This window comes from Sander lucioperca, chromosome 3 (genome assembly GCF_008315115.2).
Source record: "Sander lucioperca isolate FBNREF2018 chromosome 3, SLUC_FBN_1.2, whole genome shotgun sequence".
Lineage (NCBI taxonomy): Eukaryota > Metazoa > Chordata > Actinopteri > Perciformes > Percidae > Sander > Sander lucioperca.
This window is the reverse complement of record NC_050175.1, coordinates 41,990,151-42,005,808: the sequence shown is the minus strand read 5'-3', so window position 1 is coordinate 42,005,808 and position 15,658 is coordinate 41,990,151. Positions and strand designations below refer to the sequence as shown.

The window sequence follows — 15,658 nt, the reverse complement described above, 5'->3', positions numbered from 1 at the left end:
TGTTAAGGGAATGGGAAAAAGTTCAGGATATATAGTCCAGGATGTACGTAATTGTAATGTGTCATGTCCAGGGGTGAGGGAGTGGGGGGGGTTAAGAGTCTGTGTCAGTGGGGGTCCCAGGCCTTGTTAATGAGGCCCACTGCAGTTGGGAAGTTGTTTTTGTGGCATGAGGTTTTGGTCCTGATGGACCGCAGCCCCCTGTAATTTTGTACAGACATTCACAGTGTCCAGAGGATAAATCCTAATGACTTTGGTGATTGCCTGACATTTGCTTTTAGCGCCACCAGCAGGTCAAAGTTTGTACTTATCCACTAAAATAACTTAACATCTACTGAAAGTATTGGCACAACATTACAGACATTCATGATTCCCAGACGATGGATCCTACTGACTTTTCCCAACATCGACAACTTCTCAGTCCCTCCCCCCCTTTCCTCCGCTAAAGCCCAAAACGTTCTCCTAAGCCCCTCCCCCCACAAGGGAGAATTAATGCGTGTGCATGAGCAGTGATTGACACACAGACACCCAGATTTTTTTTTTTTAATGACCTGCTTCATGTAGTTCTACTGGAACATAGGGTCAGTTTCAGCAAATATGACAGAAAGTTAGTTTTATAAGGCTTACCTACTGCACCTTTAACTGCTAATTAGCGATTATTAGCATACTAAAATGCTAAACTAAGGGCGTTTTCACACATACCTCATTTGGTCCGGACTTTCGGACTTTTTTGTTTGATCCGAACCAAAATTACAGGTGTGAAACCTCCCCCGGACCACGGTCCGGATCAAAAGACCAAATTTTGGTCCGATAAAAAGAGGTGGTTTCGGTTCCGTTCGGGTCCGGTTCGTTTATAGTGTGAAAGCATTTTTTGGATGGTTCGGACTTTCAGACCAAATACAAGAAACTCTGGCAGACTCTCCTTGTGTTACAAGACCGGGGAAGCTGCTTTAAGGAATAGCTTGGTGCTTAGTGTGTAGGCTACATGAGAGAGTGACGGTGAATGCGCTCAGAGCAGACAGCTGTCGGCTATCAGAGCTGAGAATACATCAGCAGTTTATTTGTTAAGTGGTAGTAAATGTACAGTGTAGATTTCCGTTTGTCTCTGAATAAATTCTCCAGAAAGAAAGTTTCCGTATCTCGCTTCTCAACAACACAACAAAACAAAAAGAGCCGCGGCCGAATGGGAGAGGAGCAGTCAGCTAAAAAAACTCCCGACACAGAGAGAGGATACGAGAGGACGGGAAAGCCCGTCAACAAACCAATCAATTATAAGTATCTGGAGACGCAGCTCACGTATGTGATGACGGCAGGACGTAGTTTTGTCATGTTTAGATCTTTAGTGCGCTTGCATAACTGCAGTGTGAAACCAAAACTTACCGGATCAAATGTATACAATGTAACAAAAACATGAACCTTGGTCCGGACTTTCATGTGTGAAAACGCCCTAAGATACTAAGCGTGGTAAACATAATGGACATGGACAGTGTAGGGAAGTTGGAAAGTGTAGAGAGACAAACAGCACATTGTTAGTTTTGGTTGATTTGTTGACAAAAAAAATTAGTAACACCGGCTTTGTCTACCAGACCCCCAAAATAAATGTGTGAACTGGAGATTGATCAGTTCATATGATCTTTTCTATAAACTGCAGATGTTTAAAATGCATTGGAGGAATATATGCCTTCCCAGCTGTTCCTTGCCACCATGTTTAAATTTAAACCATTAAATCCTGCCATTTAGATTCAGATTGTTAAAGATTTTTCACTGTAAACTTCTTTTTACTCTCCAGGCAGTATACTTGTGATAGACTCTGAATTGGTTATTGTGGGAGCCCAGTGGGAATCAATGTAACAGATACTGATGAAGGTGTTAACATTCAATCACAGAGCTGGTGGTGCTCCACTTTTAACTTTCCCCTTTCTGTGTCATTATTTGTAGGCAAGTCATTTTCTCATGTCAAAGTGTGTCATCAGAGAGTGTATCAACATGTGGTTAAAGTGTATATACATAGCTGTTCTAGGTTTATTATCTAGGTGCAAAGGGGCCGCTGTAATAAAAGATAGAATACAAAATTCAGCCTTTTTTATTCCTTAGTGCGTAGGCAGTTACTCTCACAGAAAGAGAAACAGCAACCAGCCAATTATTCTTGTGATTATTACGGGCAAGAAAGCTGATGGACCTGCATCTTATTGATGTCAGCGAAGATGTCAATGGACCTCTATTTCACTCTAATAAATACTCTTTGCACTACTGCCCCTGGCTTTTCAAGGGATTATGTAAGTGCGCTTTCCATCAGCGATGAGCTGTATTCTCCCATTATGTGTAATGGGAATAGTATGCATGCAGTCATATTTGTGAATGTGTAAGCAGAGTATCCAAGTGTAGTGTATGTATGAGCGTCTGTGTGGCTGAGTGTGTTTTACGGTCTTGATGATGGAGCGCCAGCCCTGTGCAGACAACCTGTGCTTATTTTATGGCCTCCTCCCCAGCTGCAGCATGTGGGCAATAAACCTTTCTCCAGCAATCTCCAAACAGTGCAGCAATCAATGGGAAATTATCTCAGCCAATCGATGGGCCAGCCTTTCTATTTCTCCTTCTCTCTACCTCTCCTTCTGTCCTATCTGTATCCCTTTCTCCCACCGCCCCTCCCTCTCCCTCTCCTCATCCCTTCCTTCTGTCTCATTTTTGCTGTCTCTGTTTTTTCCACCCACTCCTTCACTCGCCCCCCCCACCCCTTTTTTTTTTCTAACTTGTGTTCCCTCCAGCTCTCTCTCTCGGCAGCACCTACTCTAAAATGCGACAGCTCAGCAGCTCCAGAACCATTAACAGGAGTCGCCTTCACCCAAGGAATATATAACATTGCTGGATTGACTTTCCTGGCAAATATAATGAGTCTGACTTGTTCATACAACGAGAGAATACTCCCTCTGATAGACGTGACAACAAGGCCCATTTACTGTACTCCATGTTGTTGTTGTTGCTGTTGTCCTTGGTCGTTCGTTGCCAGTTGCACATAACCGAGTTATTTCTCCATGTTTCACTTGACGATGTATTTTTAATAAATTGAGGAAATTGCAAGGACACTTCTCAGACAAAAATACTGAGTGATTTCCAACATTCAGTCCTTTAAGCAGTGTTAATTATCTAAAGTTGCTATTCACACACACGCACACACACACACACACACACACACACACACACACACACACACACACACACAAACACTGATGAAGCAGATCATTCCAGTGATTAACCCTAACCCCCTTTTTTCAAATAGATATCAGAATCAGCTTCATTGGCCAAGGCTGTGTACTAGGGCTGGGCAATATATTAATATTATATTGATATCATGATATATGACTAGATATCGTCTTAGATTTTCGATATCGTAATATTATTATATAGTAAATGTTACATTTTTCCTGGTTTTAAGAGCTGCATTATAGTAAAGTGATTTCATTTTCTGAACTTACCAGACGGTTCTAGCTGTTTAACCACTTAGTCATTATATCCACATTATTGATGATTATTTATCTAAAAATATAATATTTTGTTAAAGCACCAATTGTCAACCCTACAAAATCGTCGCTATGTCAACATTGAGGTATTTGGTCATTATTTCGTGATATCTGATTTTCTCCATATCGCCCAGCCCTAATGTGTACACATACAAGGATTTTTTTTGTTGCTCTCAATGTACATACACAGAAATAGACAAAACATAAGATAAGACAATGACAACAAGCTGGGCAAGATAAACATTTAACTACTTTGTACTGATTGTACTGATATATATATATATATATATATATATATATATATATATATATATATATATATATATATATATATATAGTACTCACGTGACTACTTTTATGTACGATGAACCCACAGAGAATTATCACCTGACTGCAGTTCCCCTTAACTCTACCGAGTTTTATAACGTTTTTCTGACTGTAAGCCACCTGCCCAGCACTTAACAGCAAACAGACACAGTTAGCTGGTAAAAAATAGTGGAGCATTTAGCAGCTAAATAGCCAAATAGTTCCCTCAGGAGTTGGAGACAAAAACAAGAGTGAATGTTGAACTTTCCGCCATCACCGGCCATCTACCATCTGCCAGGTGGCGATGACTTTGAATAGTTGCTAATGTTGCTCCATGTCTGCTGGAAGTGTAAATAGGCAACTCTTTAACAACTTTATAAGGGGAAAATATGTCAGTGTTGTGTTTACAGCTTGTTGCGTTGCTCCCAGGTGGCCCAAAAAATAATAAATGGATCTTTCTTTAGTAGAGCACTTGAGGTAATTTCTGTGTCATGTAAGAAAAATAGCATTTTCTTAATAAAAATTGCAGATTTTTTAACATAACGTGGTATAAGATGCTCACTGCTACTGATATCAATGCGACTCTTCCAGCCAGCGGGTGGCTTGAATAAGGTTGTAGCGCCCAAACAATACATGCTAACACATTCAGGATTTTGTCCTTTGTTGTGAATGGTTAAAACATGTTTACATAGTGTTATGGCCTAACGTTGGTTTTTGCTCCTGATCATATTGTGACTGGGAGATCGCTTATTACAGGACTTGTATGTCAAAAATCTGAATTATCACTTTAATGTGCTTCATACACCCGGCAAAATTATTTTTAGAAAATATTTACTTTGTGCACGGTGCATTTTCATTTCAGCATCCTGAGGTGTCCTTGAAGCACATTGCTATGATGCACATTGGACTAACTGTGTTGACATTGGCCAAATGAGTAACTAACACAGTACAACTGCTAAATGCTCATTCCGTGAGCGCATGTTTTGATTTATATAATCCGTTTGCTTTCATATATGCTCATAGACAACATTTCATAGAAATGTCATGACAAGGAAAACTGCCAGGGGCAATTTTCCACAACATTGACTCAACCTCTCACTCGCACAAACAAACGCCCAAAAAGAATCAAGAATTACGCATTTCTGTTGTGGTGGATATATCATTGAAGCAATTTTGGATAACTGTTTGGCAATATTCACTCAGAAATTCCAGAGGTGTTTCCACGCCTAAGCAGCACTCACTCCTGGCAGAACAGACAGACACTGACAGCCATTCACACAGGCTTGGAAATGGTGAGCAAACAGCACTTCTCCTAAATACCTTGTTTATGCTGCTACTACCCACAGAGTTCAGCCATAACGTGACAACATGAAAAGAAAGCACAAGTGACAAACACCAACCCTGCCTGTCACACTTGTATAATTTTTTCCCCTGCCTCAGCCATGGGGAAAAGAGCCAGCTAATGCTGTGGGTTGACAAGCAGGAGGCTTGTGTTAGGCAGAGAGACACATGGTTATTATTTGCCTTGCAGTTAATGATGGGGGTCAACTCAGGTTATCAAAACCCAGCTAAGGTTGTTCTTTGCAGAGAGAATGACAACGCAGCAGACCACAGTTTCTGAGACTGAGCCCTTATGGAGGAATTTGATATTGTGATTGATATTGAGAAAGCTGTCAGTCGCAGTGTGTTAAAAGGTCAGCTTGGTCAGTGGCTACAGGAGTTCTGTTTACACAACATAGCGACAAGCATTTATATAAATAGCAACTTGATCAAATCCTTCTTTAAGATTCTCAGCTGTTTTCATCTTTGTAAACATACTCATCTGAGCTTCACATGAATCTGTGAGCAATAAATTATAACCATGGAGATTCTCACAACAACGAAGGCTACTGTTTTATGGCTTGGGAATGGCAGTCTGCTAATCAGCAAGTTTGTGCAGGTGCTGTCAGCTTGCTCAGCTACACAATCAAAACAAAGAGATTATTGAAAGAATCCTTGACTGTTACTATCTTGGCAGACCAAGAAACATACACAGACATTAACATTCCTTGGCTGCATCAATGGAGAACGCTAAGAAACGATTGTTGCGGCATGTTTATTAGTTACTACTGAAAGTGCTTTCACATTTCCTTTGGTTTTGATTATTCCATTAGACCTGTTACAAATCATGTCTTTCTGCTAGAGGGCCGTAGTTGCAGATGGTTTCAAATCAAGATGGTTGATAAAGGTGTCCCACAAGGATCATTATTAGGCCCCCTACTATTTACTGTATACATAAATAATATTTATTTTCCAAATGAACATTGAATGTCCATTCATATGCTGGCGATACCATTTTGTAGCCATCGGCTCTTCCGCAAAATCAGCAGCCTGTTGCACCAGCTATGAGTAGGTTCAAATGTAGCCTAGTTATAATGATAATTATTACACTGTTATCAGACCCAAACAGAATCAGTTTTTTTTTTTATAGAGTTTTCAGATTTTGCAGATTCTGTGTGGCCCTGGTTAGTTGTGATTTATGTATTACTAAAATAAAAGCTGTTGCCCCGCCAAAAGGTCTGATGGTCATCAGCATACCTGTGTTTTCATTCATACAGCCATGCTATCTCCTGTAAGTTGCTGAGATACTTAACATCCTTAGTTCAGTTCAAAGTGAACAACCATGACACCAGATCACAGATTACTATGCATTTTACTGGAATAAACTGCAAAGCAACCTGAAGTATGAGACACTCATTCCTCTGAGCGATTTTAAAGATCTACATATTGATATTTTTTAAATAACACCTTATTTTGCTGCCAACAAAGGTTGTGGTCCAATCCCTCTTTGCAGTGGAATAAAAGGTCTGTTTGGCCTTTTCCCTCATCGTCTCTCTCTCTCTCTCTCTCTCTCTCTCTCTCTCTCTCTACTATCTATCTGAGGCTGCCTCTAATCAGCTGGCCTTGAGCTCTCAGAAAGGTCAGTGTCCCTTTGATGGTGTTTTGATTTATCCCTTCCTCTTTTCTCCCCTCCCACTCTTCCCTTCCCCCTTCTTCTCTTGCAGGGAAGCTGGAGACTCACTACCACCAGGGTGCCAAGAAGGGGCTGGTCCCATCAGCTGCAGACTGACGTCAGATGAGAAGCTGAGGAGGAAAAACAGTCTGGTCTCATGGGAACATGGCAAATTATGTTTTCCAAAAAAAATTGCTTCATTCTACACTGGGTTGTCCTGACATTATATCAGGAGTTATCAAAACTGACAGCTGCAGCTCTGTCTGTGTTGTTAATTGGTGGCATTTGCATTTTACATAAGGAAAATTGCTTAAAAGTATGCAGTACATAGACATATAATAATGTTGACAAATTTCTACATTCTGCTTTGTCTCTATTTTGATTGTTTGCAGAAATAAAAACTTGAATTATGTGCTTCTCCTATTCCAATTAATTTGATTTGAATTTTTTTTTTTTTTTTTTTTTAAACTTGTATTTTGTTAACTATGGATGGCATCTTTTAGAAAATGTTCTGCCATCATCTACCTGTCATCTCAAAGCACAAGAGGTAAACTAGAAATGACTTAATTTTGTTTTAATTCGCTCATCAGGTTTTTATGAGGCCAAAAGAGAAAGGCTGTTCCTCTCTCCTCCTCATCAGAGGCAGGCCGGTCGTTACCCTTCTTACACCTAAGACCAAGTGCGCTGCGTTCAAAAACACAAACCTTTTCATTCATTTCAATTAGCCCATTTCATTGGAACAGCAGGGGGGAGGGGGTGACGCAGAGGACTCCAGCAAAAACAATGCAGGGCCATCAAGCAAAAAATGTTGATCCTGGCTGATCAGCTTAATGCAACTTCACCCAGCAGCACACTGTTTAGACTAATCAAATGTGCACATTCCATAACTTGCAGCATGCTAATTATATTGTTTTGAAACATTGAAAAAAAAAAAATGTATCGCTGCCACAATACATTTTCCGAGTTGTAAAACCTGCCTCAAAGGAGTATAAACCACAGTCTGATAAGCCCTCAGACTCGTAGATTTATTATTTGACCTGTACTTCTTGGCTGGCGTTTAACGCTCCTGCACCTGCAGCATCACGCCCACGCTGAGGAAAAACCCCTTGGGTTCTTTGGACGCAAGGATATTTCCAGTCTAAACTGTCTTCTTTCCTTTGAATTTCTTGTGCATGTCATTTGAATCCAGCACGGGAATGGCAGACTCCGCCACGGACAATGCAAACTAATTCATAGGGAGGTAACTAATGAGTGCAAATACATTTGATAGCTGTAACAGAATTATTTGGTTTAATATGGTGAAAATCTTAAAGGATTATAACTTGAAATGGATTTTGATAAATGAACCGCATTTGTTGCTGTGTGGTTGGCAATGCAAATTCTTCATTTCAACGTTCTGCCCCTTTAGCCATTAATCCCGCTCTTAAATTACAGAGATACTTCAACATGATTGTACATCACAAGTGTTGTATTAACTTAAGTTACCGTATTAAGATGAGAAATTCTTTAGGATTACTCCGGATTTTTCGCACTGTTGAATCCTCAGAATAAAAGCATTCCAGTGCTCACTTGAAACCCGAACAATCAGGCTTTTACAGAACTACACTCAGGTCTTGAATGAATTATTTACTCCTGAATAATAATTTGGTGTGGCTTATAAGCCATCCGTTAGCGTGCTTCTTAAAGGGTTGTCAGATTTATGCCAGTATCGTCACTTCCTTTTAAAAACAAACCAAATCTTAAGTAAGACATCAATCTATTAAACAACATGCACAGACTTCAACCTCTGAAATCATGTATTTAGCTTTCTTAAAGGTCTTGTGCTTACAGTACACAAAGACTCATAGCACCTTTATTATAAAGTATTTACTCTGGTTCAAATGTTGTTGTGACAGGCTCTAAATTGATTCTCCGCCTGTGTAATGTCATATTGTATTTAAACATTTTACAATAAGCACATTGCATTGCTATGTGTTTATTTCCTTCCAAATGTGTTGAGTGGCTCTTTGACTAAGCTGTTTTTTGCCCGAGGGCGTATTTCACCATGGTTTGAGAAGCATAGCATGAATCACCAGCACACACACACACACCCATCCTAAGTTATGTTTTTGCCTGTGCCTGGCATTGTAATTCGCTGTTGATGATCTTAGATTTACTCTTGTTTGAGTTGCAGATTAGCTACAACTCTGCTCCACTCCATTCAGCATGAGAACGCATAATTGCACCAGCCCTCCCAGTAATCTCCCACCCAGAGAATGTAAGAGGTCTCTTTTGTAGAGTTTCTCCATAGATGGTGGGTTTTTTTCTTCAGAGAGGCTGCTTAAGAATTTACTAAATTCAGCCCACAGTGAATCAACGATGACAGCTACTTGCCCTGTGGGTGGCCTTTTTTTTCTCTCTTCCAGATCAGGGGCATTTCTCCGGATGAGAACAGACATCCCAAGTTCACGTAAACAAAGGCTCTGTGCTGTCATGCTGAACAATTAAGCACATGCAGTTTTTACTAAGCTTCTTTAGATAAACCATAAGATCATGTGCTGTTGGTTTTTCGTGCACAAAAGATGTGCTGTACTTATGTGGAAGAAATGCTGTAGGCAGGTGACCCATTTAAATGTGAAAACAGCCATGTTGTCTGAGCTACAGTGAGCTGCAACAGATGAAATGTTAATCCTGTTTTTAAAGGAATAGGCAGAGTTAGATGAGAAGACCTCTGTTAATTATGAAGCTACAGCCAGGAGCCCAGTTAGCTTATCTTAGCAGACTGGAAACGGGGAAACAACTAGCCTGGTTCTGTGCAAAGGTAACGAAATCCACGCACAGTAACTTCCTTAAGTCTCTGTTTGTTAATTGCTCAGAGCCGAGAAATGGAGTGGCACATAACCCCCCCCCCGTAAAACAGCAAATGTTTTTACTTTAATACGGATTAAACAAACAACATATAGCGTGTTTATTTTGTGAGCTTTAGGTGGATTTTGTTACCTTCTGGACAGAGCCTGGCTAGCTGTTTACCTCTGTTTCCAGTCTCAAAGCTAACCAGCTGCTGGCTTCATGTGTAATAGACATGCGAGTGGTATCAATCTTATCATCCAACTGTCCACCAGAAACGAATAAGTAAATTCCCCAAAATGTCGGAACTTTTTTCTTTAAATCACTCCAATTTGCTCTCAGTGGTGTTTTTATGCTTGATCAGTGTGTCCGGGGCTTTTTCTGCTATGTCACAAACCATCCACCCTGCTGTTAATGATGCTGGTTGAGAGGGGAGAGAGACAAATCAGAGTGGATGAAGGAATGTAACAAGCAGGGCGTCATCTAATTTCGAGCACTGGTAAGAACTCCAGCTAAAATCCCTGTCGCCATCCAACATTCATCCAGTTAGCCATGGTTTAAAATTAAATTAAACATAAAAAAAGGTAAGGTGTTCATCATTTGGGCAAAATAAGATGCCCAGCTGAATCTCCTGATTGAAATTAAATGCAATTGACTCCGTTCCAGCAGTATGCCCTCCTTACTATCAAGCCAAGTTTCCAGTTGTAGAAGCAGCAGGACCTTTGTGTGCTTGCTGAGAGACTGATTGGACTGTGTGTGCAGGGTCCCATCCCCCCCATCCCCACAGGCCTGGAAGAGGAATTAGGCTTTGGAGCACTTTAGAAGAGGTGGCGGCAGGCTGGGGAACAATACAACCTGGGAACAGCTTGTGGCTCATCCATCTCATAATGTGTCATGGAGCTCTGCCTGTCGAGCCAGGGTGGCTGTACAAAGGAACTATATAAAAAAAAGGATATTGTCAGTATTGGCTCATTAAGAATAATTTGACAGCAGAATGTGATGCATTGAAATCATCACAATAGTCGCTCATCACCTCAACAGCTCAACAACATCTCAGGACTTCACACATACAGTACCTTGCAGTTTTCACCAAGCCATCAGGAACTAATATCAGCATTTTGTTGAACTGTAGATCAATTGAAGAAATAGTTTTGGAAAACATTGCAGAGAGTTAGATGAGGAAAATGATACCACTCTCATTTTGTTTGTAAGGTAATTATGTAGCTGGAGCCAGCAGCCAGTTGATTCAGCTTAGCACAAAGACGGGAAACCTTGAAACAACTAGCCTGGCTCGGTCAGGGTTTTTTTTACACTTTGGTTTTGTACGGATTTGGTGGTAGGCAGATTTTGTTACCTTAGTTACACAGAGCCAGGCTAGCTGTGTTAAGCTAAGTGAGGCTAACCGGCTGTAGCTTCCAATTTGGGGTTAGCCCTATGTTCCCACAGACCAACGGTCCCACAGCCCTATGTTACCACATTTCTAAGAATTTTTTTTTCACTGAAAATTAGGCCCTATGTTCCCACAGCCCTATGTTCCCACATTTCTAGGACATTTTCAAAATAAGGGCTTGTGTTCCTACATTTACCTTCAATTTAAGGGTTAGAGTGAAACCCTAAACCCTAACCCTAACAAAGGGCTGTGGGAACATAGGGCCTAATTTTCAGTGAAAAAAAAAATGTCTTAGAAATGTGGGAACATAGGCACACTACCTCAAATTTAGCACACAGACATGGGAGTGGTGTCGATCTTTTCATCTAACTCTCTGCAAGAAAGCAAATAAGCGGATTTCCTAAAATTTGTCATACAGTCGGTTTACAGTTCTGTGTGATCAACCAACGATACCTTTCATGTAGGAACTTGGCTTTATAGAGTAGCTGAGGAGAGCAGAATGCCTTTGTACCATCTCCAGAGTGTCATGGCTCGTCGCCTTTGCTTAGTGCAGAGGTACGAGGTGGGACCCATCTGAGTAGGGGAAGCACATGAACTTTTGAAAGCTTTCATCCCTCAAGGGGACGAGAATGTCTGTATATGTTCTTCATGAAGCGCTATGACCTGTTTTCCCTTGAGGGTTGGGCAACAGTAGGCTACATGTTAGTGTCTGTACTTTAAATGACCTTTTCCACAAATGACTGTGATCAAAGGAAATCTTTGTTGTGCAATTATCCTTTAAAAGCTGCACAGTGACCAAGACCAAACTGACTTTACAAAAGGCTTCTGGCTTGACAAGAAACTGATTGTGGGTCCTCAAAAGGAGAGCAGATGCATGAATTCAATTAAAAATGGATAAACCCATTCCAAATGGCTTTCACTCGCTGCCATTTCTGAAGATCTGCTGATAAGTGATCAATTTACTCCATGGCCTTTAGACCTTGCTGAATGAGACAGTACCTGTAACAACACAAATGTAGCAGGGACTATATATATATATATATATATATATATATATATATATATATATGTATGTATATATGGCCACATCAATTCAAGGGAATACCACAGAAACAACATAACATAATCTCCAAACTAAAGAGAGCCCTTGTGTTCATATTAGGGTATAATGCCCCCCCCACACACACACCAGGACGTCTTCTCAGAGCTTTTTAACACACATGATGCCACACAGAAGACAGTTCATATGATAGTCTGTCTTCAAGGCCTCTCCTGTCACGAGGGGTAAATCTCTGAGCATAGTGATTTGTCAAGCTTTAGTCTCTTGAATATGTAAAATAGTCCCTTCCAGGCTTCTGTTTTCTTAAGAGCAGGCACTGTAACAGATACATAACATGATTACTCTGGATTAACTATTAGCATATTGCTATATGATAGACAATAAATACAAACCCGGTTTTGCCACAGGCTTACAAAATGCATACTTATTATTGTGACTGTTCAAATGTAATAATATGACAGAGATTTGGAGAGACGGCAAAAGAAAAATGCCTTACAGTCACCATACCGACAATACATCTTTCTTTCTAGATCCGTTCCCATTCAAAGATGCAGTCACTGTGGTATGATTTCTGTTTGACTAATTGGGTCAAAACGTAAGTTGTCCCAAATAAGATGGAGAACAAATGTTATTACTTTCATACTTGATCTCTTATGTCAGAGGAGGAACCCAAGACACATTTTTAATAATCTGTGAATCTCTGTATTGTTTCTGCTTCCTTTGATTAAGTCTTTTAATGCGATATTCAAGTCACATATTTGGCCAGAGAGTTGTAACCAGATCTATCTCATGACTTTGCTTTAAAATAATCTCCTCAGCGAAATGTATCCAGCATTACTTTATTGACGCTAATGTTCACTGTTGATTAATTATTGGCTCTTGGCCGATCTCACGTTCATGAAAAAATGATATCTGCTAAGCTTAATGCATGTTGTTGTGTGCATGACTCCCATCCATTAAGCACTAATGGTAGACAACCTTCCCTGGTGTTTGCATGGCTATAACCAGACAATCAAACCACAGGGGAAAGAAACAATACATACGACTCCTCTCTCCCTCTCCATCTGAAAATCCTATAACGAGACTATGGCTGGTCTTCATTTACTCCCTATATAATAGTTTACTCAATAGTGAGTGTCCATGCCATGGATTACTTCTTCTTTGTCATATTTCACACACTCACAGAATTGGGACACTCAAATAACATGTTGGAAGGTAAATGCTAACATCAGTTTGCTAATATGCTAATGTTTATTCGGTATAATGTTTACCATGTTCACCATCTTGATTTAGCACTTTAGTATGCTAACATTTCCTAATTAGCCCAAAATACAAAGTGCAACTGAAGCGGATGGGAATGTCATTCGTTTTGAAGGTATTTTATCATAAATCTATGTATTGGACAAATTAAAAATTTGCACCTGATGATGGTGCAAGACAAGTTAAGGGATCACCAAAATGATTACAATTTACGCCGAGGGCAACATGAAAGTTTGAACCAAATTTAATGGCAAACAAATTTCAGTCAAAACGACTAATCAAACAAACACGTCAAACTGCTGATAGCGCTAGAGGAAAAGTCAGGGGATCACCAAAGTCACTAGGATTCATCCTCTGGGGACCATGAATGTCTGTACAAAATGTCATTGTAAGCCATCCAATAATGAGACATTTCAGTCTGGACCAAAGTGGTGGACCAACCAACAGACTGACCAATGGACTGATGGACTGCCATCCCTAAAGACATGCCTCTAGCATGGCTAAAGTGGGAAAACAAGTAGATGAAATGCAGAAGTAAATACTAAGGCTTTGTTGTGCTATATCAGTCTAGACTAGAGGATGCAAATTAATTGGGTCATGGTAAAAACTATTTGTTGAATTGTTTAAATCTATTAATAATGCTACAATACTGTATCCTATTCTATTATTTGTCCCTATATTAGTAATGTTGTTAGTTAGTGTCATTCATGAATGTGCTTACAGTGCTGTCACTTGACACAGATCTTTAATTTAAACATGTTCTAAAGACCAAGTCTCTTTCAGATGGGTTTCAAGGCTTTACAGTTTCTTTTATAGAGTAATGGAAAGATGATCACACAAATCAAGCTAGCCCCTCTGTGATTCCAAATTGGCTGGCTTATTAGCCCTCTTTTTCACTGATGGAAAACATATGGCGTCCACACAGCTTGTTCATTTCAGGTTTTTAGTTGGTGCAACGTTCAGCAGCGAGAGCTCTTTGGTTTTGGAGCCTCAGCCTTGAAGGGCAGTCATCATCATCATCAGAAATCTGTCCTCACCAGTCCCCACTTGCCACTGACTGTAATTTAGCTTTCCAATGGAGGCTGGCTGTTCCCCTGGGAAGGCAGGAGTGTGCCTGCCAGCAGGAATGCATTGGAGGCAATAGAGGAAGATGGAGGATGGATGGAGGATGGTGAGCTTCTGCTACTTTTCCCCCCTCTGTGTGAAAATGAGTCCATAAATTCAGCCCCCTCCCCCTGCCTCCCCCACTTCAGCCCTCCTTGTGCCTGTTGTCTCTGTTTGTTAGCGAGATGATTCCTTCTGTCATGTCAAAGGCAACATTATCATATTCCTGTTGCCTGGGAAACCAGCGCTGAGAGAGACAACGACTTAAAGCCTTCATGGTGTTTGAAGCTAAACATGAAAGGTTATCCGTGGAGCTGTGAGAGTTGAAATCCTAACATATATGAAAGGGTCTTATAGTTGGAAGCTTTTTATTTTCTGGCTTACTGTTCACAGAGATATCCCCCTCTTCTTTGTTTGTTAATAGATTCAGTTCAGTGAAATTAGAACATGGCTTAGATAGTCGCAAAGGTAACACGTCCAATTTGCCCTGAAGCGTAAAGATCAAGTTTTCCACCGTTAATCTGAGTATTTCTAAAATCCTGGCTACGGCCCTGCCCCTGACCACCAGCTACCTGGCTGTAAGTCAACACATTTTGATGCCAGTTGGGCAGTACTCAAGTACTGTACTTAAGTACAATATTGACATGCTTGTACTTTGCTTACTTTACTTTCTACTCCTCTACATTCAGAGGGAAATATTGTACTTTTTACTCCACTACATTTATTTGACATGTATAGTTTTTACATAAATTATCTGTTATATGATATGATGCCCTAGGCTCCTATACTAAACTACCCAGTACATATCTAAATATCTAAAACTGGCTTATTTTTTTTAACATTGAAATGCTATTTGTTAGTGATATAAACAGAATAATATACTATTCCATAATAACATAACTCTGTGAAGGAGCCATATTCTGCAGAATGAGTAGGCTACTTTTGTTGACTTTAAGAAGCCTATACATTCTGCTGATTGTGCTATGAATAATGCTTTGAATTCAGGACTTTTACTTGTAATGGCAATGGTATTTCTACTTTTAATTAAGTAAAAGGATTTGAGTTGGCTACTTCTTCCACCACTACAGTTGGCCTAGCTCTCTAAAAACAAACAAATGAAATCACAGTCCATTCGGTGTGATCAATCCAGTTCCATGTCTTAAACCCGGTGCTCCGTGGAGTGTGACAGTTCAATCCGACTGGAG

General features: G+C 40.2%; 1 protein-coding gene across 1 annotated transcript in view; it reads left to right on the top strand.

Moving 5' to 3' along the window:
• Positions 1-7,227, top strand: part of trip4 (thyroid hormone receptor interactor 4) — an 89,150-nt gene extending 81,923 nt beyond the window's left edge. The window contains exon 13 of the mRNA XM_031290044.2: positions 6,866-7,227. Within this exon, the coding sequence (XP_031145904.1) occupies positions 6,866-6,930 (65 nt within the window). The 3' untranslated portion in view covers positions 6,931-7,227. The remainder of the gene's footprint in view (positions 1-6,865) is intronic.
• Positions 7,228-15,658: the final 8,431 nt, after the last annotated feature.